Source organism: Silurus meridionalis, chromosome 8 (genome assembly GCF_014805685.1).
Source record: "Silurus meridionalis isolate SWU-2019-XX chromosome 8, ASM1480568v1, whole genome shotgun sequence".
Classification (NCBI taxonomy): domain Eukaryota; kingdom Metazoa; phylum Chordata; class Actinopteri; order Siluriformes; family Siluridae; genus Silurus; species Silurus meridionalis.
Window position 1 is genome coordinate 24,080,332 of NC_060891.1, and position 17,074 is coordinate 24,097,405.

At 39.5% G+C, this 17,074-nt stretch overlaps 1 protein-coding gene across 2 annotated transcripts in view; it reads right to left on the reverse strand.

The window, feature by feature from the left end:
* Window positions 1-13,792, reverse strand: part of bicc1a (BicC family RNA binding protein 1a) — a 58,870-nt gene extending 45,078 nt beyond the window's left edge. The window contains exon 1 of one of the 2 annotated variants that reach the window (XM_046856051.1): window positions 13,600-13,792. In XM_046856051.1, coding sequence (XP_046712007.1) covers window positions 13,600-13,669 — 70 coding nt within the window. In that variant the 5' untranslated portion in view covers window positions 13,670-13,792. Of the gene's footprint in view, window positions 1-9,376; window positions 9,828-13,599 lie in introns of those variants that run through there. The other variant, XM_046856049.1, reaches the window with a different exon arrangement.
* Window positions 13,793-17,074: the final 3,282 nt, after the last annotated feature.

Sequence of the window (17,074 nt, forward strand, 5' to 3'; positions counted from 1 at the left end):
TGGTGACCGAGCGCAGACGGGCGCCAGAGAAAGACGTGCCGGCCGGCGAGTGCATTCGGACGGTCCCCAGGAACAGATCCTTGATAAAACTTCGGCGGGCGTTAAAGAGAGAAAGTGTGCCGGAGGAAGCGGGCCATCCGCAAGTGGCTACTGGCGGACGTCAAGATGGAAAGGCATCCTGAACCGCGAGTGTGTGGGTGAGCCCCAGCATGAGTACTGGAAAGGAAAGCGCCGGGGTGAAAGCGAAAGAAAATAAAGAAAGCTCTGCTTGGTGAACTCTCTTTCTTCCAGCAGAGACCAATGAGTTTGTTACAGTGGTGCCAAAACCCGTGCTGGAAGAGGGGTATGACGCCAGAAGGATTTTGGCGTGGAGGAACAGATAAAAATGTGATTAAGTTGCGATTAATCACCAGTTAACTCATGACAATCATGCGATTGATCATGATTGAATATTTGAATCAATTGACAGTCCTAGTAAATATATACACTTTGATACTGACTCAGGAACCACACCAACCATCAGCCAACTATCAGCTAGGTTATATTACAAATGTTTACCTCTACCAGTAAATTATGGTCTCTCCTGACAATTTATGATCTCACCCGCCGAGTTATGATCTAAATTATAATCGCTCCCGCTACGTTATGACCTAAATTATAATCTCTCCCATTACAGTATGATGTAAATGATAATCTCTCCCATTATGTTATGATCTCTCCCACTACATTATGATCTAAATTATAATTTCTTCTGCTATGTTATAATCTCTCCCGCTATGTTATGATCTAAATTATAATCTCTCCCGTTATGTTATGATCTCTCCCGCTACGTCATGATCTAAATTATAATCTCTCCCGTTATGCTATGATCTCTCCCGCTACGTCATGATCTAAATTATAATCTCTCCCGCTACGTTATGATCTCTCCCGTTACGTTATGATCTCTCCCGCTACGTCATTAACTAAATTATAATCTCTCCCGTTATGTTATGATCTCTCCCGCTACGTTATGATCTCTCCCGCTACGTCATGATCTAAATTATAATCTCTCCCGTTATGTTATGATCTCTGCCGCTACGTTATGATCTCTCCCGCTACATCATGATCTAAATTATAATCTCTCCTGCTACGTCATGATCTAAATTATAATCTCTCCCGCTACGTTATGATCTCTCCCGCTACGTTATTATCTCTCCCGCTACGTCATGATCTAAATTATAATCTCTCCTGCTACGTCATGATCTAAATTATAATCTCTCCTGCTACGTCATGATCTAAATTATAATCTCTCCCGCTATGTTATGATCTCTCCCGCTACGTTATGATCTCTCCCGCTACGTTATGATCTCTCCCGCCACGTCATGATCTAAATTATAATCTCCTGCTACGTCATGATCTAAATTATAATCTCTCCGCTATGTTATGATCTCTCCCGTTCGTTATGATCTCTCCCACTACATTATGATCTAAATTATAATTTCTTCTGCTATGTTATAATCTCTCCGCTATGTTATGATCTAAATTATAATTTCTTCTGCTATGTTATAATCTCTCCGTTATGTTATGATCTCTCCGCACGTTATGATCTAAATTATAATCTCTCCGTTATGCTATGATCTCTCCCGCCACGTCATGATCTAAATTATAATCTCTCCGTTATGTTATGATCTCTCCGTTATGTTATGATCTCTCCCGCTACGTTATGATCTCTCCACGTTATGATCTAAATTATAATCTCTCCGTTATGTTATGATCTCTCCGCACGTTATGATCTCTCCCGCCACGTCATGATCTAAATTATAATCTCCTGCTACGTCATGATCTAAATTATAATCTCTCCGCTACGTTATGATCTCTCCCGCTACGTTATGATCTCTCCACGTTATGATCTAAATTATAATCTCTCCTGCTACGTCATGATCTAAATTATAATCTCTCCTGCTACGTCATGATCTAAATTATAATCTCTCCCGCTATGTTATGATCTCTCCGCCACGTTATGATCTCTCCGCTACGTCATGATCTAAATTATAATCTCTCCGCTATGTTATGATCTAAATTATAATCTCCTGCTACGTCATGATCTAAATTATAATCTCTCCCGTTATGTTATGATCTCTCCCGCTACGTTATGATCTCTCCCGCTACGTTATGATCTCTCCCGCTACGTCATGATCTAAATTATAATCTCTCCTGCTACGTCATGATCTAAATTATAATCTCTCCCGCTATGTTATGATCTCTCCCGCTACGTTATGATCTAAATTATAATCTCTCATATTACGGTATTATCTAAATTATAATCTCTCCCGTTATGTTATGATCTCTCCCGCTACGTCATGATCTACATTATAATCTCTCCCGCTACGTTATGATCTCTCCCGCTACGTTATAAAAACATGAACATGATTATTTACCAATGAAAATAACTAAAAATCCATGTTTTTCTTTCTCCTTCTTGCCTTCTCTCATTCTTCTTTCTCCCTAGTAAGCGACACATGCTTCGAAGATACCAGTGATCCAGTCCCTTTCTTCTTTTCAGACCTTACAGATCAATCCTGACAGCCTACTTCTGGACAAAGTTCTGTTCAATTGGAAACCAGACCAGTCTAAAGATAATAGGGGTTCTTGTGGAGGATTACACTCAATAACCCCAAAGATAGATTTGGACTGGATAGTTTTGCACTAAAATCTCAATATTAGGGAAGAGTTGATAACCTCAGCAATGATGGACATATGATGTCACCCATATGAGGATGTGTGGTTCCTCTAAATTAACTAATATGATTTTTTCCATTGTTTAAAGCACTATAAAAATGTCAAAATGGAATTGAATTGTAGCCATTCCCGCTGCTTAGGTCCACTCATCTGCTCTAGAGCTGACAAAGTAAAATTCAGAAAATGTCAGATTTAGAATCAATTCAAAACCTGGCACAAGCGATATTTATTGAAGAAATGTCCTGTTGAAAAAATAATGCAAATTATCAACAATATTTAGTTTTTTTTTTTTTTTGTATTTAGTAGTAAAATTTACATAGAATAGTTCTTGTGTTCAAAATAATCCATTCATAGTCTGTAATGTCGTGGGTCGTCCCGCTAAAGCTAAACTATGAATGAAAAAGTTACAAAACTCAGACACAGATATATTTAATATTTTGTGCAATTTTTGTTAACAGAGCCCAGACGTTCATTTTGTCCTTTCTTTTTATTTTTTCTGTGTACTTGGGTGTGCTTGCGAGTAAATGCAAAGAATAAATCTAAAGTGTAAACTATATAATAAATATAAAATATTGTTTACATATTATAAATGTATATAGTGTTTATTGTAACACTAATACAGCTATTCACTCTTGCTTTGAGAATGTTGATGGAGAAGTATAGAGAAGGTAGAAGTAGTTGCATTGTGTGTTTGTGGATTTAGAGAAAGCATACGACAGGGTGGAGAGAGGAGTTGTGGTATTGTATGAGGAAGTCTGGTGTGTCAGAGAAGTATGTGAGGGTGGTGCAGGACATAGTATGAGGACAGAGTGACAGCAGGGAAGTGTGCAGTAGGAATGACAGACTGGTTCAAGGTGGATGTTGGACTGCATCAAGGATCGGCTCTAAACCCTATCTTGTTTGCAGTGGTGATGGACAGGTTGACTGATGAGGTCAGACAGGAGTCGCCATGGACTATGATGTTTGGGGATGATGTTATTTGTGGTGAGAGTAGAGATCAGGTAGAGAGAGGAGCTGGAGAGGTGGAGGTATGTGCTGGAGAGAAGGGGAATGAAAGTCAGTAGGAGTAAGACAGAGTACATGTGTGTAAATGAGAGGGAGGGCAGTGGAGTGGTGCGGTTGCAGGGAGAAGAGGTGGAGAAGGTGGAGGAGTTCAGGTGAAGAAAAGAGTGCAGGCAGGGTGGAGTAGGTGGAGAAGAGTGACAGGAGTGATTTGTGATAGAAGAGTATCTGCAAGAGTAAAAGAGAAAGTTTATAGAACTGTGGTGAGACCTGTGATGTTGTATGGTTTAGAGACAGTGCCATTGAGTAAAAGACAGGAGGTGGAGCTGGAGGTAGCAGAGCTGAAGATGTTGAGGTTTTCGTTGGGAGTGATGAGGATGGACAGAATTAGAAATGAGTTTATTAGAGGGACAGCGCATGCAGGACGTTTTGGAGAGAAGGTGAGGGAGGCGAGATTGAGATGGTTTGGACATGTGCAGAGGAGGGACATGGGGTATATCGGTAGAAGAATGCTGAGGATGGAGCCACCAGGAAGGAGAAAAGAGGAAGACCAAGGAGGAGGTTTATGGATGTGGTGAAGGAAGACATGCAGGTAGTTGGGTTGAAAGAGGCAGATGTAGAGGACAGAGGAGTATGGAGACGGATGATCCGCTGTGGCGACCCCTAATGGGAGGAGCCGAAAGAAGAAGAAAAAGAATACAGCTATTCACTCTGATGGTCTAAAGAAGGCAAAAAAATGCCACGGATAAACACTGGAAAAGGAAAACCTGTGTAAACCTAGATAAAAGCAATATGTTCTCTAGGTGTTACCATTTCAATAATGATATTGTATGTAAGATGGTAAGAAAACAAGTGCATTCTTTTTTTTATTCTACAGATTGAATGCTACATTTGGCAAAGCGCGATTGATCTAGCTTTTTTATTTATTTTTTAATCCATCCATCCATCTATCCATCTATCTATACTCAGCTCCAGAAGCTCCTACTAAAGACCACCCAGCATCCAAAGTCTTGGTACACTTTTCTGGTTGCAGGCTTCAGGATGTTGAACGCTGCACTCTGACTGGCCCTCCGCACTTCTGTGCACTGGCTTCTAGCGAAAAAAATGCTGACAACAACCATTTTGAATCACCATTTGCGTAAAATGAGACAAGTGTAAATTGTTCTGGATTAAGGCATTGTCTAAATGCCGTAAATGTAAGGTAAATGCAACAAAATATTCACAGGCCTCAGAATTTCATTGTTGAGTTATTCAAAACGTTGTGTGAAACTAGTAAACATGACTGGCATCAGGTTTGGTCTTTGCTCGGTTATTCGAGTTTCTCCTTTTCCTTGAAAATGAAAAGTGAAACTATGGATTTAAGCGTTTCCAGATTATAAAACACGCTCCAGATGGACCGACCCCGGACGCCGTCTCCGGATTACATGTCCCATTATTCATCATCATCGCTATGATGTCACCGCAAATTATCCAGCTCAGATTCTTGCAATTTCTCAGATGTTGTTTTGTACTGTGTGGTGTTTCGGTGCAACATGCGTCTTGTACAAAAAGAACACATGGTCCACGTCAGCTGAGTTCGTCTGGCCAACTGAGTGGGAGTAAAGAGCACATTCCCTAAACTGAACTCACTTCCTGTTTCCACACACACAGACACACGACGTGCATACAGAGTAGCAAACAGCCGGAGACATACATCTAAACAAACCGGACACTAAAGACTACTTGTGCATTTGTGAATGTGTGTGTTATGTGGTTCATCATAACAAAAGCACATGTGGCATTCAAACAAATAAAATGCCTTCATAATAACGGAAATATGTCTGTGTTTAATCAGATTCTTGATATTCAGCTAAAAAATATTCATAATACCTTTAAGATATCACTAAATCATCGCTGACATTTGTACAGAATTACAGAAAAAGCCCACCCTCGAAACGACCTCGTTCAAGCAGAACCTCTCCCACCGCTCTATTAGAATGCTGTTCTAGAATGTTTCCCCCATATTTTTCTAAAAAGAAAGAAAAAAAAAAACAGTCAGCTGTTCCCTCTCCTACATAAAGACACACATGGTCTTTTCACAATGCCTCCATTATCCCACCTGACCAATCACAGCGCACACACACACATGCACGTGCACACACACACACCCCAAACCCACACCAAAGAGTGCGGGCCAATCTAAACAGCATTCGGTTGGTCAGTGAGAAGAGCGATAGCGATTCAAAGCGCACCATCACAGAGCTTTATGGAAGTCCAGAAGAACCTCTGACCCCCCCCCCCCCATTAGGGGAGCGGCCTGGGAAAAACACACAACTCACAACTACAATATGTCACTATTTGTCGAGGAATAAAGGAAGTCTCTAATGCTCATCAAGCCTGCATTTATTAGATCAGAAATACAAAACAAAAACAGTAATATTGTGAAATATATATTAAGATATATCTATTTGTTCTAATTACAAGCAAATCAAAGACAAAAATGTAATTTCTTTAAATCTGTATTAGTTTGCATTATTATCTGTATTAGCTTATGACCAAACAAAATGTTTATGTCTGTATAGGACACAGTTTATATACATGTATACATTATACATTTATACATTTCCCTAATTTTCTAATTCAGTCCCACAAATTTCTGCTGAGTTTCCAAGTTGGAAGAGTTCCAAAATTCCCTAGATGAAGTTCCCATTGAAATTTTCAGAAACATTCCAATAATTTAGTTACTATAGATTTTAGAAATCGGTGTATTATGGAGACATTCGGACGAATTAAATGTATTTCAAAAGCGGAGACAGAAAATCTACGAGTTCTATTCTTCTTATCGATCACCTTTATTTGCTGCAGGATCACAGGAAAAAGATGTCGAGATAAGACTACGGGGAAACATTTAAATCTTGGCTTTTCTGGACCTCTGTATTACCTCTTTCCCAACATCATTTTTAAAAAGTTACAATCACACTATCTACATTATATTGATAAACATATTAAAACACCTGACCATTAGAGTCATGTGTGCTTTCTGAGCATCCCATTTCACATTCGCTGTTATAAAATCCTCCACGCTTCTGGGAAGATGTTTCACTAGATTATGGAGTGTGTTTGTGGAGATTTGTGCTCATTCAGCCACAAGGCTGTTATTAAAGGCAGGTACTGATGTAGGTGAGGTGAGGAGGTCTGGAGTGCAAAAAGCGATCACATTCATCCCAAAAATGTTCAATAGGGTTGAGGTCTATAACAACAGGTGACTTAAGTTCTTCGATTCAAATTCAATTCATTATAGGGCACTTTTAACAATGGAAATTGTCTCAAAGCAGCTTCACAGAGATAAAGTGGTTATAAAGTAGTATAAAAGCATGTACAGGGGTGTAGGTTTAGTGCCTAAGGATTGAGCAAGTGGCCACAGTGGGAAAGAAAAACTTGACATTATGCCCACCTGCATAATATTGTGTTGGTCCCCCGTTTGCTGCTAAAACAGTCATGACCCATTGAGCATCAACAGGCATGAACTTCTTCAGCAGTTTGAGCTACAGGAGCTCGTCTGATGGATCGGACCACACGGACTAGCCTTCGCTCACATGTGCGTCAATGAGCTTCGGCCGCCCTTGACCCTGTCGATAATTCACCACTGTTCCTTCACTGGACCACTTTGGTAGATACTGATCACCAAGATTTGTAGATGCTCTGAACCAGTCATTTAGACATCTCAATTTGGCCCTTGTCAAACTCACTCAAATCCTTTCACTTGCCCATTTTTCCTGCTTCTAACACGTCAACTTTGAGGTCAAAATATTCACTTGCTGCCAAATAAATTCCCACTGACAATCATATTCACTGACTGGTCATAAATGTTTTAATGTCATGCCTGGGAGATGTATATCGATCAGTAAAGCTTACGTTATGTTATGAAAGTTTCAAAATTGTATCGGTTCTCATTTGCATAAACTTTAACTTTGCTCCATTATGGTGTCTTTTGCCACCTGCACTGAAAGCTGGAGTCAAATCGCAGGGGCATGATATTGGCATGATACGCACCCCTGGACCAGAGAGCTTCCAATCTGTATCCCAGAGCCTTAACCACTCTGCCACCAAGGCTCTAGGCCTTGCAGGCCATTTTCCACAAAACAAGTTAGTTCCAGTCATCACTTAGAGCAGGTACAAACAGGTGTTCCCTTGCCAGCCTCTGTTTCTATATCTCTCTGTGTGACTTGTCTGATATTATGACAAAAACAAAACTCTGCTCATCATGTTACTTTAAAAGTGTAAAAATCTTTCAAGTAACAAGTCTACCACTGACTGGCATTCATAAATTTCTCTAGTATTATAAATTATATTGAATTACAAAGAGAAAAAGGGAAAAATTAACACAATTTTAGTACACCCATGAAATTTTTTTGGCTAGTATTAATTTTCTAAAATAGCCTTAAAAATAGATGCACAAGATCAACCTTAGTGTTTTCTTACCACTATGGAGAATTCTGAGGTATCACTCAAAGAATGAGACGTTCTACACATTTTGTGAAAGCGATAAGGATAGAATTTTCTTATTTAGTTTTACAACATAAATTGCACCGCAAGTACATTACAATAAAAATAATCACAACTTTATCATAACTCAATCGCGCCCCCAGTGGTGGAGTTGTGTAATACATATGCACAACAAACTTCAAGAACACAACTAAGGAAACATTTCTGTAAGAAATTGGGAAAATATGATTTCTTCAGATTTACACGTTTAGTAAAGTGCTTTTAAACATGCAGGGTTCTTCGACATGTTGGGCGTGATTTTTAATTAAACAAGACCCAGGGTAAGAAATATCAAGTGGCTCCTCGGCCTCTAAATAACCAATAGCGTTCATCATACAGCTCGAAACTGGCAACTTGAAAAGATGTTTTTTATAACGTTGATTAAGAAGACTTCAGAGCATTGGTTGGGCAGGAACATCGGATGAGACACTAAAGTGCAGAATGACGTCATCAAAGTTGTTAATCCGTGCTGGTAAACGCATATTTCATCAGTGTGTCAGAGCACACTAGCTTGGAGATAACCTCAAAATGGACCTATTCATATTTAAAGGTTACAAAACTAATGATTCAAAAATCACCACAAAGCTTAGTGCCTAGTAAACCAAAATGTGTGAACAACCCCTGGTTGTTTAACAAAACAAAACAACAAAAATGATCAAAAAAAAAAAAAAAAATTTATATATATATAATTTTTTTTTTTTTTATAATCATTTGAAAACAATTCAGTAAAACTGCAAAATATTAAGTGGGGGAATAAATATTAGCATTTTTAATGGAAAAATCAGGTCATGAAAAACGCAAGAAGAAATTGTTGTTATTATCCAACTAACAAGCAGAAATATTTACTAACTTTTTAATAATTAAGTAAATATTGTGGGCAGCCACAGAAATTAGTTTTAACCGTATAAAAAATAAAAATAAAAATAAAAAAACAGAAAAAGCAAAAAAAAAAAAAGGGAAAAAAAAGGTTAATTTAAGTAAAATTGAATAAAGTATAACTGTAACAAGTTACACTTGGTTACAAAAGGTGATAAAGGAAATTTTATTATAGAAGGGCAAAAATGTCTTTCGGGGAAAACAACCAAAAAAAAAAAATAATAATTTTATTAAATAATAAGTAAAGAAATCCTACCCAATAACAGGGTTTCTAATCTCTTTCGGTCCACACGGAACCGGTCCTCGGTCCACTCCGGGTTGGGCGGAGACACGTGGCCGCTCGAGTCGCTCTCCGAGGCGGCCAGAGGAGAGTCAGCGCTCCGCTCGCTGTTGGAACCCTGGTCAGAGTGCTGAGAGCAGGCGCTCAGGGGGACGCGCAGCGCGGCCATATCGCACGGGAACCGCCGCTGGACACACTGAGCTCCGGGAATCTCACTCTCACTTCTTGCATACGACGGAACGGTGGAACATTCCAGTGCGTTAGTGGAGCTTTTCTTTCTTTTGCTGATCCCAGGAGCTACTTTGGTCATTCAGAAAGCCCACCAGAAAGCCCCTCGATCTCACCCTCAACCATCTCTTCTCTTTTTTCCTCCTTTTTCTTTTCTTTTTTTTTTTGGGAGAAGATCCCCGAGTTCTTTCATGCCCAAAAAATAATCCCCGCCCACTTTCCCCTACATTGTCACGCCCCCATTTTTCCCCTTCTGGATTTCAGGGCTAGATTGACGCGCGCATGCGCACAACCACCATAAATATATGGGGTTTTTTTCTAGTATATGAAATTTCTTCTACTATATCAACAGCTAAGTTTCCATTTCCATTGCAGTTTTTTTAACCTCTAAAAATTTTCAAGCTGAAACATGTAGAGATCCACAAAAAGGCCGACCTACTAACAGTAAATGCACCCCTTGCCGCTATGAGTTGGTATCAAAAAGTTTCGAGACAAGCTCTGTTTACAAGAAAGTATTTTATTTATCTACGTTTATACACTATCACCTTCAAAATAGTCCCCTTACACAGCAATACAGCGCCCCCGCGTTCCCGCCACTTCTGGAATGAGTCCTGTAAGTCAAGCACCTTCTGCGATTTGTGCTGGATCTGGCCAATGGTGTCAAAACGGCATTCCCTGACCTGGATCTTCATCCTCGGGAAGAGGGTGAGGTCCGCCGGAGCCAAGTCTGGTGAGTAGGGTGTGTGAGATCATGTGGATTGTTCTCTGACGATCATCATGCACGAGTTGCTGAATGGTTTCGACATTTTTGGCGGGTGTCTTGTCCTCAAAACGAAGAGGACAGAAGTCTCATGCCAAATTTTACTTTTGCTTTTCGTTTTAACTTGCTGTCTATGGTGAAATTGCAGACGTGGTAACGCACGTGGTCAGAATAGCGCCAGTTAGCACCATTAGTCTCAAAACATTTTGATACAAACGCATACATGCGTGTTGGTTAAAAATCCCATTACAGATTTATTGCCCCTTTACTCTTATATTTAGCAGGACTTTCCCAGGAAAGCTTTCCACCAGAATTTGGTGTGTGACTGTAGGGATTTGTATTGATTCAGATCAGATTTTGTTGGATGAGGAGGTCTGGGGTGCAGTTGGCATTCCAGTTGATCCTAAAGGTGTTTGTTGGGGCTGAGGTACGGGTCTGTGTGGAATTCTCAAGTTCTTCCACTTCAACATTACCACACTTTAGAGCTTGCTTTTCTGGCCATTGCACCACCTCACTTTACATACGCTGCACAAACTGTTCCTAGTTCCTAGTTTTTGATCGTTTTTCATATTGTTATAGCACCAGCACATCATGACAAATTCCTTGTGCATGCAACCCATGCTACTTGGCAATGACTGTCATGCTGGAACAGGTTCGAGCCTCTTAGTTCCAATGAAGGGGAAATTATAATGGTACAGCATACACAGACATCATATGTGCCCAACTTTGTGGTAAAAGTTCAGAGAAGGACCACATATCAGGCTTGTAATTGGGTGCGTTTGGTCATATAGTGTATGTCTTTTGCATGTAGCGTGTTTCAAACAGGTTAAAAATTTGAGCAAAAGCAAAGTTTAGGATCGAGAGGTGTGGTGTCAAAGAAGAAAGACCTCATTCAACAGAAATAAAGCCAGGCTTTGCATGAAAGTACCCAAAAACACAGTCAACACCAGTGGTGTGAAGTATTCGAGTAAATGTACTTCATTACTGTTCTTAATTAGTTTTGGCTTCTTTTTAGTTTTCTGAGGTTAATGACTACCAAAATTACATTTTGCACCTCTGTTGAAGACGTCATTAAGGCTCAATACTCCCCATTTGTGGTGAGAGTAGTGAGCAGGTTGAGAAGAGCCTGTGGAGGTACACACTGAAGAGAAAGGGAAATGAAAATCAGTAGGATTAAGACAGAGTACATATGTGTAAATGACAGGGAGGACAGTGGAGTGGAGTGGTGCGGTTGCAGGAAGAAGAGGTGGAGAAGGTGGAGGAATTCAGGTACCTGGGGTCAACAATGCAAAGTAATAGAGAGTGTGTTAGAGAAGTGAAGAAAAGAGTGCAGGCAGGGTGGAGTGGGTGGAGAAGAGTGAAAGCAGGAGTGATTTGTGATAGAAGAGTATCTGTGAGAGTGAAAGGGAAAGTTTATAGGACTGTGGTGAGACCTGCGATGTTGTATGGATTAGAGACAGTGACATTGAGTAAAAGACAGGAGGTGGAGCTGGAGGTAGCAAAGCTGAAGATGTTGAGGTTTACGTTGGGAGTGACGACAATGGACAAGATTAGAAACGAGTATATTAGAGGGACGGCGCATGTAGGACGTTTTGGAGACAAAGTAAAGGAGGCAAAATTGAGATGGTTTGGACATGTGCAGAGGAGGGACATGGGGTATATCAGTAGGAGAATGCTGAGGATGGAGGAACCTGGAAGGAGGAAAAGTGGAAGACCAAGCTTTTGTTGAAGTTGAATAAAAATATTGGCCCTTTCTGGGACTTTCTGAGAGGTAAATCAAATCACATTCAGCTCTAAATATATGGTTTTACTTCATCCAAAATGATCTACTTAAATTTTATTTGTCCATTGAATTCTAACGGTTCTTTTACTTTGTGACATGACACGGTCATTTTATTCGTTAATTAAAGAAACTGTTGGAAAAATTGCTTTACTACTTTGTCTTTTTTTTTTTACTGACATTTTTGATATTTGTTTCATTCTGGCATGTTAAGGAGGCTGTTGGGTTGATAGTTGAGGTGGACAATTTGATTTGTATTTTAGGAAATTAAACTTTCAAATAAACTGCTTTGGGCTTTTCACTAACATATGTCTTGTTAGGGACTAGTGGATCTTTGAGCCTAAGGTCAATATAAGTCAAATACTCAAGTACTGTTCAAATCAGATACTTAAAGACTTTTACTCGAATCATATTGGAATCTGTGATTTTTAATGGAGTAGGTTTTGCAGTAAGATATCTATACTTTTACTTAAGTAGGATTTGCTGGTACTCTTTACACTTCTGGCTAACACATAGTCTTGATATAACCTCTTCTACCAGCTGTGTTTTTACTTTTTTTGAATCATTCCCTCATCCACCATCATCATCTTCAAATGTCCAGGTTTTTTAATGGTGGCAGAGCCCATCCATCAGTGTTTTTTAAAAAGTGACATGTAATTCACTTATGGACAAATCAACCCTTAGGAACAAGATAAGTTGTGCCCATTACTGCTTCGTACCCAAATTGCTCACTTACTGTGAATATACTAACATTTAATACACAAAAGAAATATGACATGTTAAGATCCATTGAAAACAACCTCCTTAGTTGTACATTGAGTGCACCACTTAAAGCTCACCAAAAAAAGTGCTGAAAACCTTTTATTTTTAGATCATCTTGAATGAAATTTTGAGATTTCCATGAAGTGAGCAATACAATTAATCACTATTCTAATCGTAGACACATGAGTACCTCACCCCTAATGATAACTGTATACAGAATATGTTGACTCAGCCATAAACTGATAATCAATCAAGGTTTAATATGAATGTTAGCATTTAGCATTTTGTGTTTGGTTGAACATTTTGTTATCGCTGCAGTCACCTGTCATTAACAGTATATGATTGGCGAAATAGCTACAAACCAAAAATGTTATTATGAAACTGCAAAACATGCTAAAACAAAGCAGCATTTACAAAAATATACAGTATCTACCAAAAGTTATGTACGGAAAATGTAGTCATTATAATTTTTTGAGAGACACATGTATGTTCCTTTTGGTTCTATGCAACAAACCAGGTGATCTAATTTGACCAAACAAATACATAATTATACAGATGTTAAACTTTTCACTCACAAATCCTCCCATTGCATTATCAAAAGCTTTTTACACTCTTGGCATTTGAACAGTTCATTTCTCTAAAACATTCAGCTGAAATACTTGTCAATACCTTGTAAAAATTGCCAGAGGAGTTCTTCACTAGTTGGAAATTTTCTTTCTGACTTTGTGATCCAGTTCATCAGAGAGCAGTTCAATGGGATTTGGGTTCGGTGACTGGGCAGGCCATGCCACAGTAGCTAACACTCCAGCTAACTTGCTCTCTAAATAATGCTTACAGAGCTTGAATGTACTGTTCAGGTCATTGTTTTGTTGTATGGTGAAGTTGATTCAACGAGCTGCAGACCAGAAAGAATTCCATAGTGTTAAAGTATGGAATGGTTGCCATGTTGGTTCATTTCACCCAGAATAAGTCTCCAACCCATCCTGCTCCAAATCCACCCCAAACGATTAAGCTTCCACCTGAATGGTTGAAGGTGGGTATGAGAAAGCCTGCTCACAAGTTCTTCTGTTAGAGCCAAACATCTCACATTTGGACAATCATTTGTCCATAGACCTTTTTTTCCCATTCATTCACTGTCCAATTCTTGTGTTTTTGACTTTTCTAGTTTGTTACAAAAAACAAAAGGAACATGTATGTGTATCAAAAACATAAAGACTGAGTGTTCTTCCAGGCAGTGTATCTGTTTAATATTTGTTATTATCTATTGTATTTTGTCTTAAGTACCTATTTCATGCTAGCTAACAAAGTAGCCAGGCGTTACATTCCTGTTTACACTATGCAAAGTTAGTCATTGTTTACCAGAATAGAAGCAAGCTACAAAACAGCAGCACAAAATTAAACTCTTATGTAATTTCATTTTAGTTAGATTTTTGTTAGCAAGCTTTTAACACACTGACTTTAAAAGCCATAAACACTGCCATTTTAAAACAAAACTCAAATGCGTAGTCAAACAACCAGAATGTGATTGTCAAACATTTGCTCTTTTTTTATTATTTTTTTTTTTATAAACCTTGAGCAACAACCTAATAATGTAATGAAATGATTACAGTAAATATGAGCATCAAACCACATCCACTTCTTCAGCGACGTCGCAGACTTCCTGATGTGGTTTTTAGGACTCCGCAGGTCTTCCTGTCATCAGTAAACAAGAACAAAAACTTCACCATGTACCCGAATGCAAAAAAGTATCTGGGGCAAGTGAAAAAAGAAAGCGGGACATTATGAAGATGTTTTTAAAGTTCTACTTCAATTCAAATTGCCTACATGTACTCTCTCTCCGTTAGCTTACTTAATTACTATTTCAAATCGTAATCTGTACACTTTAAGAGTCTTTGTGTACATGTTGGCTACGTCAATCATCGTAGCTCCAGAGCTAAAGTGTCCGAGACCAAATACACCTCAGGGAATCAAGTACCCAGATAGTCCCAAAGTTATGATGGTTCAACTTGCGATTTTACGATCTTATGAGGACGAATGCGATACGACAAAGTTGCAAAATATTGAAAGATTGCACAGCAGGCGACTGTAGCAGCGTTTTTGTTCCATCCTCCACACGTGAACTGGTTCACGCTGCCACAACTATCAGGCATAACTTTATGACCACCTGCCTAATATTGTGTTGGTCCCCTTCTGCTGCCAAAACAGTCCTGAAACATCGAGCATTAACAGCATTAACTTGTTCAGCAATTTGTGCTACAGGAGCTCGTCTGTTGGATCGGACCACATGGACCAGCCTTCGCTCACCACGTGCATCAATGAGCTTTTGGCCGCTCATGACCCTGTCACCGGTTCTCCAATGTTCCTTCACTAGACCACTTTTGATAGATACTGACCACTGCAGACTGGGAACATCCCACAAGAGCTTCAATTTTGGAGATGTTCGGACCCAGTCATCTTGTTCTCACAATTTGGCCCTCGTCAAACTCACTCAAATACGTTCGCCCATTTTTCCTGCTTTTAACACATCAGCTTTGAGGACAAAATGTTCACTTGCTGCTAAATAATATCCCACCTACTTACAGGTGCCATGATGGAGAGATAGTGTTATTTACTCAGCAGTTATAATGTTATACAGGGTTGGTGTGTATAATACGGTATAGTTTATACAGTATGGTAGTGGAAATTGTTCTGTTTTGCTCAATTATTTACTGTATTGTGATCAGTTATTAACACATTACAGTATACTACCACATACTGATCACTGTTCTTTAAGTCTCTTGAGTAGTCTAGGCCATGTCTTGATTTTCAAGTTATGATGGGGTCATTTTAACGCCCCTCCATCGCAAGTCAGGGAAATACCTGTAATTTATATTTTGATATATCCCTCACCAGCTGCTCTTCTTTTCTCTTTCCATAAGTTTCAGCTTGCCATGCTTCTGGGTAAGGTGAGGACTTTCCCATGGTGGAAAACTTATGGGGTGTTACATTCCATAATATGCTAAATTGGCTTCAATTGTACAGGAAGTTACCATATCATTATCTGTATGTTTATTAAATAAAACATTGTTATGACTGTCTTGAATTTTAAGTGAGACAGTCAAAGACTTCCAGTGCAAATGTGTTAGGAGACCAAACAAGCCTTAGCTAATCATACACACAGATCTGCCCCGACATTAAAACCCACCAGGCTAATATTTCTCAGGTTCCTTTTTGTGCATCCAAAGCAGCTCTGACCAAGTGAAAGACTTCTGAAGGTATGCTGTGGTATCTGGCACCAAGATGTAGGCAGCAGATCCTTTAAGTCATGCAAGTTAAATCCGACTTGTTCGTCCAGCACATCAAACAGACGCTCAACGAGATTCAGATCTGGGGGTGAAGGTCTCTGGAGTCACCTTGAAGACTTATCACATTGCTTTGCAGTGTACCAGGAAGCACAACTGAAAACTGCTGTAAGAGGCAGATGCCATTGCCATGTCTTGGGGTTCTTGATCTACAACAATGTTTAGACGAGCGATTGTACCCATATGAAGTAACCCAGAGCATCACAATGCCCCCACCAGCTCAGCTTCTTCCCACAGTGCATCCGGGTGACATGTTTTCCTCAGGTAAGTGACACATACACCTGATATGAAACATGATTTAGCAAACCATATGACCTATATCTTTTGCTCCATGCTCCAGTTCTGAGGTTTACATTTATGGAATTTGGCCCTTATCAACTTCAAAGTTGAGGGTTTAGGGCCTTGATCCAGAGTCCAATATCTTAACCGTTGAGCTACCACATTGAGCTTTCTGTAGCTCCACAGCTCCAATTGCAGGAACCTAACAATACATTGTGTTCTGGCTCCTTTCTATCAGGATCCAAATTAACTTTTTCAGTAATCAGTCAAGATTAACTTCTTGCTCCACACATGGTTCACTGAGACTTGTGCACCATTGCCCCCCGTCACCACTTGACTGGTCCATCAGCAACACCCCATGTACCCTGCTGTTTTAGAGATTCTAGGGCTGAGACGTCTAGCCATCACAAATTTCCCTTGTAAAAGTGACTCAAAACCTTACGCGTGCTAATATTTCCCATTTCGAACACACTTTGAGAAATGACTGTTCTTGTGATGTAAATGATAAATATATACACTCCTGA